This window comes from Arctopsyche grandis, chromosome 5, assembly GCF_051622035.1.
Source record: "Arctopsyche grandis isolate Sample6627 chromosome 5, ASM5162203v2, whole genome shotgun sequence".
NCBI classification, from domain to species: Eukaryota; Metazoa; Arthropoda; class Insecta; order Trichoptera; family Hydropsychidae; genus Arctopsyche; species Arctopsyche grandis.
In genome coordinates, this window is record NC_135359.1 from 26,146,840 (window position 1) to 26,162,332 (window position 15,493).

The 15,493-nt window shown below is 36.0% G+C and overlaps 3 protein-coding genes across 5 annotated transcripts; 1 reads left to right on the plus strand and 2 right to left on the minus strand.

The window, feature by feature from the left end:
- Window positions 1–5,495: 5,495 nt before the first annotated feature.
- mldr (mitochondrial ribonuclease P catalytic subunit) lies at window positions 5,496–7,446 on the minus strand. 3 transcript variants are annotated; one of them, XM_077430636.1, is made up of 5 exons: window positions 7,348–7,446; window positions 6,473–7,268; window positions 6,010–6,402; window positions 5,758–5,944; window positions 5,496–5,647 (listed from the first exon to the last, which is right to left on the minus strand). In XM_077430636.1, the coding sequence occupies exons 1-5, from the start codon at window positions 7,412–7,414 to the stop codon at window positions 5,525–5,527; spliced, it is 1,566 nt and encodes a 521-aa protein (XP_077286762.1). In that variant the 5' UTR covers window positions 7,415–7,446; the 3' UTR covers window positions 5,496–5,524. The 3 variants fall into 3 exon arrangements, with proteins under 3 accessions (XP_077286762.1, XP_077286763.1, XP_077286764.1); XM_077430637.1 differs by having other exon boundaries at window positions 7,344–7,439; XM_077430638.1 differs by lacking the exon at window positions 7,348–7,446 and having other exon boundaries at window positions 6,473–6,915; window positions 7,002–7,046.
- Window positions 7,447–10,053: 2,607 nt separating this feature from the next.
- On the plus strand, window positions 10,054–12,839 carry crn (pre-mRNA splicing factor crn). Its single transcript, XM_077430321.1, has 5 exons — window positions 10,054–10,208; window positions 10,357–10,542; window positions 10,615–10,730; window positions 10,818–10,974; window positions 11,048–12,839. Exons 1-5 carry the CDS (start codon window positions 10,170–10,172, stop codon window positions 12,590–12,592), a joined length of 2,043 nt encoding a protein of 680 aa, XP_077286447.1. The 5' UTR covers window positions 10,054–10,169; the 3' UTR covers window positions 12,593–12,839.
- On the minus strand, window positions 12,746–14,272 carry Naa20A (N-alpha-acetyltransferase 20 A). The gene is made up of 5 exons (XM_077430323.1): window positions 13,678–14,272; window positions 13,481–13,596; window positions 13,282–13,411; window positions 13,071–13,207; window positions 12,746–12,987 (listed from the first exon to the last, which is right to left on the minus strand). Exons 1-5 carry the CDS (start codon window positions 13,728–13,730, stop codon window positions 12,902–12,904), a joined length of 522 nt encoding a protein of 173 aa, XP_077286449.1. The 5' UTR covers window positions 13,731–14,272; the 3' UTR covers window positions 12,746–12,901.
- Window positions 14,273–15,493: the final 1,221 nt, after the last annotated feature.

Consider the following 15,493-nt stretch of genomic DNA (forward strand, 5'->3'; position numbering starts at 1 on the left):
CCGTAAACCGAGGATGCGCTCCAGGCATTACGTATACGGCCATCTCTTTCTCACCCCGTCTGTTTACCAAGATCTCGTTTACTATGCCATTACGTATGCAGCCATCTCTTTCACAGACCGTCTGTCCACCGATAACAGACGGTCTGTGAAAGAGATGGCTGCATACGTAATGGCATAGAAAACGAGATCTCGGTGAACAGACGGAGTGAGAAAGAGATGGCCGTATACGTAATGCCTGGAGCGCATCCTCGGTTTACGGAAAATCTGTGAACGAGTTGTCGTGTCACCGAATTGACCCAATGAAAAAATATTTTGATAAACGTAGTTTTGAGATAATATCGACAAAAAAATTAAACTTCGTTTTTACATTCTATACCACATTAACGTAGATAAGACCAAACTAATGTTCAATAGCTATTGCATGCCTGATAGCATCTCATTAGATGATAAAATAGTACAAGACGTCCATAATTAATTACATTTGGACAAATAATAGACATGTCCGGTAATAAAGAGACGTATGAAATTAAGATGGAGTGCATTTGGACGATTGAATGCCGTTTTTAAATCAAAAATGCCACTTTGCCTGACGAAAAAGATCTTTGATGAATGTATTTTGCCAGTGATAACGTATGGATATGAAACATTGAACGCCAAGATGCTACAAAAAAATCCAATGCACTCAAAGAAGTATGGAACGCCGTATGCTTGGCATAATGAAGAAAGACAGGAAATGGAATACGTGGGTGAAAAGTATGACAAGTAGAGTGAACAGATTGAAATAGTAATGGACGGGCCACGTGGCTAGAAGAATGAACGAAATTTGGAAAAAATGAGTGCTTGAATGTTACCCGAGAGAATGTAAAAGGGTAAAAATAAGACCACAGGGAAAATGGGTAGACGAAATTAAGAAAATGTGTGGGATGAATGGATGAGAGTTGAAGCGTGGAGGACAGAGACGAGTGGAAGCGTGTTGGAAAGACATTCATCCAGCAGTGGGTGGTGAATAGCTGTAAATGATGATGATGAGTGACGTGCCGTGGAAATCTCCCCAAACTTATTACACAGCCTTACTTACGAGTGCACGAGTAGGATACAAGGGGACTAGGTGACGTCATAGCGAGTCCCCTTGTATCTTTCTCGCGCACACCTTAGTGAGGTTGTGTGATAAAAACAGGGAGATTACTCACGGCAGATCACCGATACAAACATATATAAAAATAAGCTAAAAGTTTAGATATATAATTTCAGCTCAATACGCCGACAGGTTTTGGAAAAAAACACAAAAAAATGATTTTCTACAGTAAAAGTACTACTTCCCCTTGAGGTAAACATATTTGAAAATAATACTAATGTAGATATGAAATTTAACATACCTTTTACATGTAAAATGTTTCAGCAAAATCTGTATAGTAGCTTGGGAGATAATTGAATTCAAAAACTTTTAAAAAAAGAAGAGACCTATAAGATGACTTTATGTACTTCTGATCAACCTAAAATTTCGAAAAAAAAATTAGAATATCACGATAAACATTTCTATAACTAATACTAAATTTCAGTTTGATGGGACTAACAGTGTTCAAAATATCTCATTGTAGGGGCTCTACGACATGGTCGAGTTTGGGTCGCCATCACCGATTTGACTATGTTGGTGGCTACACTTTACTTCCTTCCCGACCATCATATACTCGTGCACTAAACCTCATCGTCATTTCATTCCTTTCGCCTCCACAAAACCATGAAAATGTGATCAGTGACCGATTCTGTGTTCAAATCAATCAAAATCTCGAGGCCGAATTTTCAAATGATCACAAACTTTAATACATACGTATTGTTTACATACTTAATACAACTTGGATCATCCAATATATTGTATTGTGTTGTGAACAAAAGTATTATCTATTGGCAGACAAGTTACATAAGTCGCTGAATTACGAGACATCTATGAATCTTACTCAAATAGTGGTGACATAGTAAGTAGGAAGGTTTGTAGCCAATTTAATCAAGGAACCGTTTCAACAATGAAATCAGAAAAATTGGCAAACTCTGATAGGAAACGATCGACCTGGAGTCATAAATATCCAAGTCTGACCAGCAGCATAGTAGAGATACTCAGAATAAATTATTTTCAATCGAGATCAACTCACGTGATCGAACCCGGTGCCTCTTGGTGCTAGGCAAAAGCCTAACCACCGAACCATGCTGCTTAGCGTCTATTAATTTTCAATAAATTAAAAGACGTTAATCATTACTTTCTTAGACATGCGTCTGATATTATTTGTTGTAAGATATGCTGAAAATTAAAATGCGTTTTGAAAATAAATGACGCCTGTTGATGATATTGGTAAAGACTCGAGTGAGTCGTGAGACTTTCCAGTTTGCAAAAAATTTAAACTTCACTTTCGTTGTACAAAGAAGAAAAATAAGCCTTGCGCTGGATTAATGAAGCGCCGAACATCAATGACAAAGAGTGGTGTTCCATTGTACGTTTACGTAAGTGAAGTGTATTGTCAATTAACCATTTGTCATCAAGTGTAAAACGCGAAAACTCAATTCGAAAAAAAAGTCTGGCAAACAATAAGTCTGTCGCCGCGTTTCCAACGAACGAAGAGAAATGCCGCTCCTTTTTTGCACTCACATTTCAGTGAAGAGATAGTTACGAAATAATACAAAAAATCGGTAACGAGTTATGGCGCCGATCGGTTTGACCATTCATTCCAGATACCAGACCTCTTACCTCTTATTACATTTTCTCCATTTCGCGCTCCAAAACCAAACAATGGTCTATCAAACATACATTGAAAAAACCTTCCCTCCTTGTAGCAGAAATTATTTCATCGACATGATTTGAATACATATTTTACACACAAAAAATCCTTCAACTCACTCACTTGCATCATGGGTCGTAACTAATGCTGAAGTAACACTCAACATACATGTACTAGAGATCCCAAATATTCGAATATCGAATAGTAGCTTTAAATTATTTATTTGTAGTTTTAAGAAGTTCAAGATATTGTTACGTATACTAAAATAAGAGGTTAGTAAAGAGCCGCCGGCTAAGTGCAATCGGATTAAGCCGAGGTGCATCCCTGACACTGTGCGACCGTTATAATTGGTTTCGAGGATTATCTGCAAACTATGTAAGTGCAAGTAAGCTAAACAATGGCGTAGTAGCGGCACTCGGTCGCATTCCCGTGGAGTTCTGAGAAGTGACCGATACCATGGGGCTGAGTGTCGTGGGAATACATATCCGAGTACGTGACCATAACAATAGGTAAACAGATCGGAAGTCGAAGATGTCCTGAGAGACCTGCCCCTTATAAGGTGGCACTTAGGCGATATCAAAACATTCTGGACGGGGCACTGCCAGTGCGTGTATCTCCTTAATCATCAATAAATGCTGTGAGACGACTTTGGCCTTTTACTTGGATCGGAAATTATTCGAATATTCGGATAAGTAATGGCCTTTTACTTGAATTCGAAAATTATTCGAATATTCGGATTTGGGATCCCTAACATGTACAAATGTATAAAAGAGAAAAAATCGAGTGATGTTTGGAAGACAAAATAGACTTGTGTATAATAAATATATAGCCACCAGCATAGCTTACATTTCTATAGGATCTATAAAAGAGTCCTTCAGTAGTCGAACTTAATATATGTATTATAATTTATTTAATTTTCAATCTAATATATAATTTCGAAAGAGACTTTGTATGTATGTATGTAAGTTTTGGTTCGTAGAATCCGATTATTAAAAAAATCGAATTTTCTATGACGACGATATCGATTTCGATTTAGATTCCTTTTTCCGCAACAGATCCCGATTCCTTTTTCAGTTCCGAATCCGGATTCCTGTATCAGTTCGAATTCCGATTCCTGGTTCCAATTTCAGTCCCGATTTCCGATTCCTGGTTCCAATTTCAGTCCCGATTTCCTTATACATATATAAAAAAAACATTCGTTTCTGATTGGCTGTGGTAAAATATTTTTTTTTTTCGATTCAAAAAAATTTAATAAAATACAAATTAATGTTAGAACTATTAGATGTTTAATCGGTTTATCAACAAATTTTGATTAAATCAGCAACATAGCTCAATGGTAAGTGTATAATGCTTTCAACTGAAGGGGCATGGGTTCGTTCCCTGGCCCGGTCTTGCAGACCAGACCTTGGATATATGAATGCAGGTCGATCGTTTCCAATTTATCTGATTTCATTGTTGATACGGCTCCACCAAATCGGTAACCTATCCTCGTTACTCGCAAATTCTAGTTTCTAGCAACTCAAATTTGTTGATTATTATAAATATGCTACCCACCTACATATATATATATATTTTTTTTTTTATTTATTGAAAAATCAACAGACAACAGGAACATATATTATAGACAACATATTATGTATGTACTCTGTAAAAACTATGTATTTTTCACAAAAATTTGCTATATATCGAATTTGTCCATAGAAGTCTTTATGATATTGTATAAATATATACATAATTGAATTCGAAATATTTATAATATAAAAGTGAGTAGAAAAATTAAAATACATATAAAAACTAGCTAAACCCGGCATGCGTTGCAATGCCATAATAACGCATGCAATTCCGGTTCCCGTTCCCGTTCCCATTTGTCGGGAAAACGCAGGCAGCGAACACATTTGAAATTATTGCGTTGCAATGATACTCATTTCCGTTTTTTTTTTCTTAGTAATCTTCCCGGACATGCATACAACAAATCCTGAAAGTTCCATCGTAATCAATTCAGTGGTTTAGTTGCCTATTCGAGACACACACACAGACATTCATTTTTATATATATATAGATATTTCTATCATACACACATAAGAAAGGCTGTGCATTGAAAATAGAGACATTTATTACTTAGAATTTGCCAATGTCAATGAGTATTTATTTGTGGATTCATAAAATCCAAACGACACACAGGGCAAAGTCAGCTTCAATGACCACGAATGCTTGCGCAATATGTATATGTCTTGAGATGTGGACATACAGAAGGAAGCTGACAATCTCAGGGACGGCGCGTTGAACCAGTTCCAAGGTGCAAGACGGGAAAACGATCTTCTGCGCCTCATAATCCAGGGAAAGATCGTAAGCCAACACAGTCGGAACCGATGGAAAACATCATGGTTAAAGAATCTTCAGCAGTGGTACGGCCTCAGCATCCGAGCACTATTTAAAGCAGCTGTCGATAGAATAGGGATGAAAGTTCTAGTTGCCAATGTTCTGGGAGATGTATATGTATATAATTTAATTATCTATTGATTGATATTATTTTATTTTACACATCGAATTCGTATACATATATTGCAATTGCTTTCTAAGACCGCTTATTATAATATCAACATACATATGTATACTATAATAAGAACCCTAAACTTTTGTAAATATTACAATAGTCGATTAATATTAAAGAACAGCTTTACATTCCAATTATATTCCATAAGGATTGTATTAAATAAAATACATTTTAGTTTAATACTATATTTATTAAAATATTATTATGGTTTGAGACATATCCAATGTTTTGGAAAATCTAATAACTTCAATGTCTCATCATTCTTAAGATAAGAAATGTGCCAATTAGTATTCTTTTGAGCATACTGTACCCATTTAAAAGGTGTCTGAAATTTAAAAAATATATATAAATAAATAAAACGCATTATAAAATACATACAAATACTCCTTCACGCTCAGCTGATACATAATTATACAAAGTTTAGATTATTATTACCTTAGTATGCGCTTTTCCACCGGCATCCAGATAAATCAAAGAATGTTGATGAATCTCTTGCCAACGTTTGAATATGTGTTTTTCATTTTCTAATAAAAATTTGTGACTACGCATCAAATCCCGTGACATAAAATCTGTGTGTGTCGCACTTAGAGCAGCGTACAGCAAAAATGTATCATCATAGGAACTGCAAGAAACTTTATTAACAAATAACTCTTTAAAAGCACTATTGTTGTTATTTCCTATTCTTACCTATCATCGACTAAATATAAAAAACAATGCTTTCCCAAAAATTCCATGTGTTTTCTTGGCCATGTAACCATGTGCTTCCTCCCTAGGACGAGAACCTTCTCTCTGTTAGATTCGAGAATATTTTTAACGACAGAAACCAATACATTGCTGAGTATTTGAGGTGATTTAACATTCACCACAGAATAAGCAACATTCAAACCATCAACAACCATGTCATATGGTTCAGTTTTTTTTACAAAATCTAAAAAGTCTTCAACTTCCTTGGGATTGGATTTTATAAAAACATTTTTACCAATCATTACTTGTTTGTAAAATGCTTCCTTCAGTAGTTTATGTTCATCGACTGATACCACAGATTTATTTAGAAACATTTCGCAGTTGGGACACTGTCCACTAAAAATAATAAGCATTGTTATTATAAATTACAATATCTCAAAAAATTTGTATACAATAAATTCCAAACCTTTTTTTAATCATTACAGACTTCGCTTTCCATCGCAACTCAGTGGTAAACACATTCAAAAAGATTTCCATAGACGTTTCATTAAGTAAAAGAGATCTTTCCGCAGCAAATTCAAGAAGTTTCTCAACGGCTGATAACAGTTCATTTGATTTTCCTTCGAATTTCTTAACATAATAACTAATAAACGACTCATAATCGTAAGCAGTCGGTATTTTATCAACATTTACCAATTCTCTTAAAATATTCCAACCAATCTCTGGCTCATCGTTCCTTAAAGACGCCGATATCACAGCACTATATGCAGACGCAGCCGGGATGGAATTATACAGTTTCATCTTATCGAATAAAATCAAACATTCTCTCCACTCTGGAGTAATTGACAACCCATGAATACAATGATCCGCAATAGTTGGACTTAATAATGGATACTTTAAAGTTAGATCCTTATAAATTTGTAAAATATGTGATATATCCTCATCGGTTACCTTGTCATATTTGAAAGAGCTAAAATAAAATTTAAGCAATGTACCGAGAGCACCAATATTTAAAGTTTTATTACTCGTCTTGATGTAATTTAGAAAATATTTGGTTTCGTCATATTTTTTTTGATTTGTTAATTGTGCTATTATAAATGAATCCACATTCTTATCGTTGATTTGGCGAGCGGATGATTTAATTAATTCTTTTATTTTATTCCAATCTGTCGTATGTTCGGTTTGAATTTCTTCAAAAATTTCTTTATACGTCTTTTTTTCTGGGCTGTCATCTACTACTAAATTTGACCTAAATCCTCTATCTAAAACATTTTAATCAAAACTATTAATAAATATCCCATCAACATATTGTTTTATCATCCAAGAACAGAACAAACAAACAGAAAATACTGCGTGGCAATGTGAGATTAAATATCTGGAGATTCCGCACCAACCGGCTCGACCACATTGTAACCGTCAAACGTCAAAACAATATTCAAACAATCAAAAGTACATGCATATCCTTATAATTTGATCATCATCACTAAGCAGGCGGACAAGATGCTCGACGGCTGAAAATAATGGTTCACTATTGTCAATTTTTATTATCAACCATTTTTTTGCTCTCCTGCTTTCTCAGACAATGGAGAGGTCTATTGTTATTTTATGGCAGCAAGTCGACTGTCAATCTCTAATCATCACTAGAGGTAGGATAGCCAAGGTGCTGCTCATTGTTCCATTGTTGTAAATCCTTTGTAAAAAAGGTTCGGCAAACCTTAAACAATGCATTTACAACATTTGAACAATACGCGGCACCCTCTGGGTCCGGGCTTTAATCATCACCATCATCAATTACAGTCATTCACGACGAAGGCCTCTCCAATTCGCTTTCATTCGTCTCATCCATCTCACCCCACACATTTTTATTATTTCAGCCACCCATTTCCTTTCTCCCTTTTATATATTCTCGAGTACTGTGGTCATTCAATTATATAAATATCGAGAAATGCATTTGGCACTTTTCTGTTATACGACTTCAACTAAATGATGGTACACACATACCATTTCAAAGTGAATCGTATGTATGTACAATTTCGTTGTTGAGGTGTACCTATATATGTAGCTTCTCCCTCTCTTATTTTATTTTATTATTTTATTATATAGGTCATTGTGACGCATTAGGTTCTTCCTGTATATAATGGTCAAAAACGTTAAAAAAACGGCGTAAGAACGCAGACGTAAAAATCGCTAGCACGCATAATCTATGCTAAAGCACCCAGGTTCAAATCTTTATATTGACATAGGTTTCACAGTAATCCTGGTATTTGAAGAAATTTGAGAAAAAAATGTGGAAACTTATCGAAAAAATAGGCCATTCGATTTTTCACAACAGAAGGCCAATAACGTGCCCATACCATTCGATTCAGTGTGTTTTCATCCTATGGAGATGAACGAATGAGACGACTGGCATGTTGATGCACGTGCTTTTATTATGAGAGCCAGAGACGGAGTGCGGTAGCCACTCTGAACACAGCCAAGTTGGTCCCAACTCGCAGGAAGGTGACCGAACTTGACCATGTCGTATAGCGAAGCCGCCACAATCCTAAATGGCGTAACAAAAAACATTGTAATGTGGCTCATTATTGTATTTGGTGGTATGGAGGATGAACGAATGAGACGACTGGCATGTTAATGCACGTGTTTATTATATGACAGCTGAAGACAGAGTGAGTAGTAGCTCTCCGAACCCAGCCGAGTTGGTTCCCACTCGCAGGAAGGCAACCAAACTCGACCATGTCGTATAAGCGAGCCGCCACATCACTCCCCCCCCAGCATCAGCGATACCAAAATTACAAAGAAACAAATTTTACAAAAGAAAAAAATTATTATTACACAAAGAGAAAAAATTATTACGTGGGGAGAAAAAAAATTGTTGACGTGGGTCATCCGCTGTGTACATAGGTGTACCGCCCTGAATGGTCGGTAGATTCGAGGGCGGTGACGTCGCGAGCAGGACGGTGGGTGGTCCGATGGTCGCGCGATGCGATGCTGCGGCGGCGCCGCTCTTCCGAGGCTGATGTCGGTTGGTGGGGCGGCGGGGGCGGCAGGGGCATCGATGTGGTTGATGATACTCCGAGCTGGACTGTGAGTCGTTGTGGCTCGTGGAGGTGTTGTAGCGCTACCGCCCGTCTCGGCGTGACGACGCTCGTGGGGACGGACGGGGCCTTGATGATGATGATGATGATGGTGCTGAGGTGGTGTATGTCTTGTGGTGCTGGATGACCGTTCTATGTGTAGTGGATCGCGCATGACTCCACATCCAGCTGTCAAGATCGTCGTCTCATTCGCTCCCCCATTTTTTTGCACCTGTCATCGACGTTGTGGCTGGACTCATGTCGATAGGTAGGTAGGTAGGTAGGTAGGTAGCCGTGTCTGCTCGTTTATTGTCACCCGCGGGCCGCGACGCGTGTTGATGGCGATGGGGGCGCGGCGGGTAGCTTCTAGCGGGTAGCCTGGCTCGGCGAGGCAGGGATGAGCGGCATGTTGAAATTGATCGAGGCTGCGTGGCTCGATGTCGGGGGTCACCAGTATGGAGGATGAACGAATGAGACGACTGGCATGTTAATGCACGTGTTTATTATATGACAGCTGAAGACAGAGTGAGTAGTAGCTCTCCGAACCCAGCCGAGTTGGTTCCCACTCGCAGGAAGGCAACCAAACTCGACCATGTCGTATAAGCGAGCCGCCACAGTGGCATATGACTCGTTGGTGGTACATGACCATAAACCATGATTTTTGCAACTTCATAGCTGAAGTTTGAACGAAACTTGTTATAATTAGCAAGCAGTTCATCTTAAACCGGAATATTTGACTGTCCCAACAAGTCCCTTTGAGATACGAGGACGAGAGGCCTGAAACTGGTACAATCCAGGAATACCGGAATACGTAGCAGCCTTATACCTACACCATAATGTATGTTTCTTACATACACTCGTTGCGCCCGTTTAACAGAAAAGTACCATGCAATTTGTTTATTTTCTGTTATATGACCGTAAAATAAATACGCAGAGAAACACTACGCTGGTGGACTTAAATGGCTAAGTTGGCAGCATTGTTAGTGTATCGGCGTCCGTAGCTGTCAGTTGTCGAATGTCGTCTTCTGTAATCTGAATTATCAACGTAACTTCTGACTGCAAACGCTTGAAAACTCAATTTCATTCATCATGGAGACCAAATCTCAAAAGATGCCCAAAGTTGCCAAGGTACCCCTAATATTTTCCATTTTCGTTGAATTTCTGTATAAGCGTGAAATTTTGAGGTTATTAATCAGAAATGTTGTATGCATCAATATAGTCATACTGATGTAAAATATAGATATTTTGCGATTACTATTAATTTCAAAAATTTCAGGTCAAAAACAAAGCTCCTGCTGAAATTCAAATCACAGCTGAACAACTGTTACGAGAAGCCAAGGAGAGAGATTTGGAAATATTACCTCCGCCGCCAAAACAAAAAATATCTGATCCCGATGAACTGCGAGACTACCAACAACGGAAGAGAAAGGCCTTTGAGGATAATATTAGGAAAAACAGAATTGTAAGTTTGTCATTATGATTATTGAAACTTAATATTGAAAAATGGATGGATGCTAAACATTGACTGTTGTAGGTTATCAGCAATTGGTTGAAATATGCATCATGGGAAGAATCGCAAAAGCAAGTGCAACGAGCGAGATCTATTTATGAACGTGCTATTGACGTTGACCACAGAAATGTCACCTTGTGGTAAATATAATATATTATGAATTATGAATTATATTCTCATGTTAAAATAACATTACTATTTTCTTAGACTGTTTTGCTAATTTGTAGGTTGAAATATGCTGAACTTGAAATGAGAAATCGTCAAGTTAATCATGCAAGAAACTTGTGGGATAGAGCTGTTACTATTTTACCAAGAGTTTCTCAATTTTGGTACAAGTATACTTATATGGAAGAAATGTTGGAAAACGTAGCTGGTGCTCGACAAGTGAATATAATTTCAATTATTGTTTCTTAGAAATATATATTAGATTATTCTATTATATTCTTTATCTCTTCAGGTATTTGAACGTTGGATGGAATGGCAACCAGACGAACAAGCCTGGCAAACTTACATCAATTTTGAGCTTAGATATAAAGAAATTGATAGAGCGCGTGAGATCTATGAAAGATTTGTGATGGTTCATCCTGATGTTAAAAACTGGATTAAATATGCTAGATTCGAAGAAAACCATGGATTTACCAATGGAGCCAGAAAAGTTTTTGAAAAAGCTGTAGAATTTTTTGGCGACGAAGCACTGGACGAAAGATTATTCATAGCTTTTGCAAGATTTGAAGAAAACCAAAAGGAACATGATAGAACAAGAGTCATATACAAATATGCTTTAGAACATATTCCAAAAGAACAAGCACACAATCTGTACAAAGCATACACAATTCACGAAAAAAAATATGGTGACAGATCCGGCATTGAAGATGTCATAGTTAGCAAAAGAAAGTTTCAATATGAACAAGAAGTTAAAGAAAACCCTACAAATTATGACGCATGGTTTGATTACTTAAGACTCGTAGAAAATGATGGAAATTTAGATGATATAAGAGAAACGTACGAAAGAGCCATATCCAATGTACCACCAACTAAAGAAAAACATTTTTGGAGGAGATACATATACCTTTGGATCAATTATGCGTTATTTGAAGAATTGGAAGCTCAAGACGTTGAAAGGACTAGACAAATTTACAGAACCTGCTTGGATCTTCTTCCTCATAAAATATTTACTTTTTCAAAAATATGGCTCATGTATGCACAATTTGAAATACGGTGCAAAAATTTAATACAAGCTAGGAAAACGTTGGGATTGGCTCTCGGTATTTGCGCAAGAGATAAACTATACAGAGGGTACATTGATTTGGAGATCCAATTGAGAGAATTTGATAGGTGCAGAATATTGTATCAAAAGTTTTTAGAATTCGGACCAGAAAACTGCATAACATGGATGAAGTTCGCCGAATTAGAAACTCTACTAGGCGACATTGACAGAGCTCGAGCTGTGTATCAACTAGCTATAACTCAACCTCGTCTGGACATGCCAGAACTGCTCTGGAAAAGTTTCATTGATTTCGAAGTAGCACAAGGAGAGACTGAAAAAGCGAGACAGTTGTACGAAATGTTACTAGAGCGCACCGTTCACGTTAAAGTATGGATGTCTTATGCCAAATTTGAACTGAACGCTGAAAATTCAGAAAATATCAATGTCGAATTAGCGAGACGGGTATATGAAAGAGCCAACGAAAGCATGAGAAATATACAAGAGAAAGAATCCAGAGTGTTGCTGTTGGAAGCTTGGAGAGATTTTGAAAACGAAATTGATGATGAACCATGTATCCAAAAAGTTTTGGAGAAGATGCCACGCCGAGTCAAAAAGAGACAGAAAATAGTATCCGACAACGGTGTCGACGAGGGTTGGGAAGAAGTATTCGACTACATCTTCCCCGAAGACGAAATGGTTAAACCTAATTTGAAATTGTTAGCAGCCGCTAAGAACTGGAAAAAACAAAAAGTCACGCATGATACGGTTGAAAATGAAGCTTCTACAAGCTCTTAGCTGTGAAAGTAAAGTTTCGTTCAGAAATAAATTTAGAATATTGTCAAGTGTTAAGTGAGTTATTTTCATCAAGTTGAGAAAATCGTACATTTTTTACGAACACTCGACATATATGTATTTATAAATTTCATATTTTATTAATAAAATACAAATGATAACAAAATTTACATGTATTTAAATAACTCAAAAATTACAATTTAGATAAATTTAAATTATAAATCTAATCAATAAATTATATTTTCTTCAGTGATCATTTTTTTTCTTCATAAAAAGAATGTATTGCTGGCTATTTTCTTTTTTATTTCGATGTCAGTCTACATCCTCCGGTCGAACTGGATGAGGAAGTGGAATCATTGATTTCTTTTCTACATCTCTCGAACAAGCTTTTCTCATATCTAAATAATAATAAAAAAATAAATAAAGACATACAAATCTCTAAATAAAACACACCTACATTAAAACAAATACATATAATTACCATAAGCATCTTCGTCGGGATCGCCTGAATAATATTCCAAAACCTTCCGATACACTATATAACCTAGGTTTGTGTACATTTTAATGGCCACATTATTACTAACTCGAACGAACAGATCAACAAAATAGGCATTTTTCCTAAAAAATAAAAAAAAACCATCTTGATAATGTCGAATGCAATTCCAAAAAATAGTCATCGTATATGTGCCGACTTTTCTGATACATCTTCCAAAAAACTCATCAATGTAGCGGCTAATCCAAGTCTTCTATAGTCGGGAGCGACAGTCAAAGCGGTAACGTGTCCATGCCAATTCTCACCACGGCCTTCCGCTTTTCCCATTACTAAAATAATATTGAACCTGTATATCAAATCACCAACTTATGTGATGAATAAATACTGGCGAAACTTACTGTATCCCATTATTTCTCCGCTAGGCGATTCGGCCACTTGAAAATATTCCGGCCAATGTGACAAATACTGAGTGTAAAAAAATAAACCGTACGTTTCTGTCAAGGGATCTAAATTTCTATAAAATAATAACAATGGAAATAAATTATTATCTGACGGAAATAGACGGCTCTAACTAAAAATGGATGAATTTGCATACACATTATTGAATTTGAGCATATCGTTGCACGTAAAAGGTCTCAAAGTCGTCATGATGAGATATGTTGAGGTTATGTCCAGCCAGCAAACACAGTGCAATGTCAGAAGGCTTCTGCTTCAATATCTGTCCATTGACAGGTGAGCCAACATAACAATTACACGCATTAGCGTCATTATTCGGTTCCATCGTCTTATTTTGGTATTTTTCGTTTTTCTATTTTCATAAGTATATATGTACGGACTTTAAGCGCAAAAATATTGCAATAAAATACTCGATTGAAATTCATCTTCAATATATTTAGTTTTATTTCATTAACCGGGTGGAATTTGTAACTTTTCTTTATTGGCCATTCTTTGTTTATAATATTCAAGTGACGTATTTTCGAATAAAACCATTCTATGAACGCTGATTCAATAATTTCCAATGTTTTGAGACAAGGACGGTTCTTTTGTCTTTATGATAATGTAAAACATCGATATTGAGTTACACTTTTTTGGTTGTTTCCGTACGATATGGTTTGGTGTTTTTTTATTTTTGTTTCATTCTTATTTTAAAGTAAAAGACTTGTGGTCCATTAATAATCAAAATATTGATCAATCATAAAATTATTATTCATAACCATAACCTATAATCGCACATCAATATCGTGCCAATTGATTTTAAACGCTTTTTATTGTTCGCATATTGTGTTTGCAATACATTTCTATTTTATTCAGTCTATTTTAATAGCCATTAATCCAGTTATTAAAAAACACGACTACGATTAAAAAAATGTTTTTTCCCCCCCTTTTTTTTCAATTGGGCTTATTTTTTAATATCTCTCGAGTAATATAATAAGGTATATATTATGAATGGTGACTGAAATTTATTATCCATATCGTAGAGCCGCTACAAAGTTATTAATTTTTATTCAGAAAGGATTTAAACAGCCTATCATATTGCATCAATTATGCATATCATATTTTCTGCACTAAAGGTAATTTTTAATTGAGAGAAGACATCATATTAACAATTTATTGTAATTTAAAGTTTTTTACAAACCTCTTCTATGTTTTTTATGATGTATGCATGTATTTTTATTTTTTAAAAGAAAAGTACAGATCTATTACTGAGAGTAGGCGCGTTCTCATGCTCACACAGAAGCGCGCGAAAGAGACAGAGCATCTTTTTACTAGCCTTTTCTTGATAATTGGATTATTAGTCACATTGCGGTGGTCACAAAAACAATTTTTGCTATGAAAATCGCGAATACGCAATATTTGGCAATCAAGTTCTCGTTAGTATGATGGACTTTTCGGCTGCTAGATGTTCCGTTATAGAGATTTTAGTGACTTTGTGACCAGTAATCGCCGAACCCTATCTAGTATCTATGTACATAAATAATTCTTATTGAAACTTTTGTCCGGAGCAATTCAAAAAATGATCCGCTCCAAGTCTCTGTTTCTAATTATATTGTAGAAAAAAATCAATTGTTTTTTATTTTTTCAAAAGGGCCGCTGAGGCTTTGAGTCCCGGTGCGTCTGCACTAATGGTGCGTACGCACCAAGCCAACGAACGCCCCACAGGCCAACTTTTAAAACCAGTAGCGTACAAAATATCGAAATAAAAATTAAATTTAAAAATTGAAATTAAATATCAAATTAAAACTATTATTATTATATTAAAATTAAATTCAAGTATCAAAATAAAATTATAATCATTATATTAAAATTAAATATTGAAAGTTAAAACAGAACATGCACAATTTAAATAAATTTTCGAGATTGACCTAAAATTAGATCAACAACAATCACATACAGGTAATCCTCGACTTTTG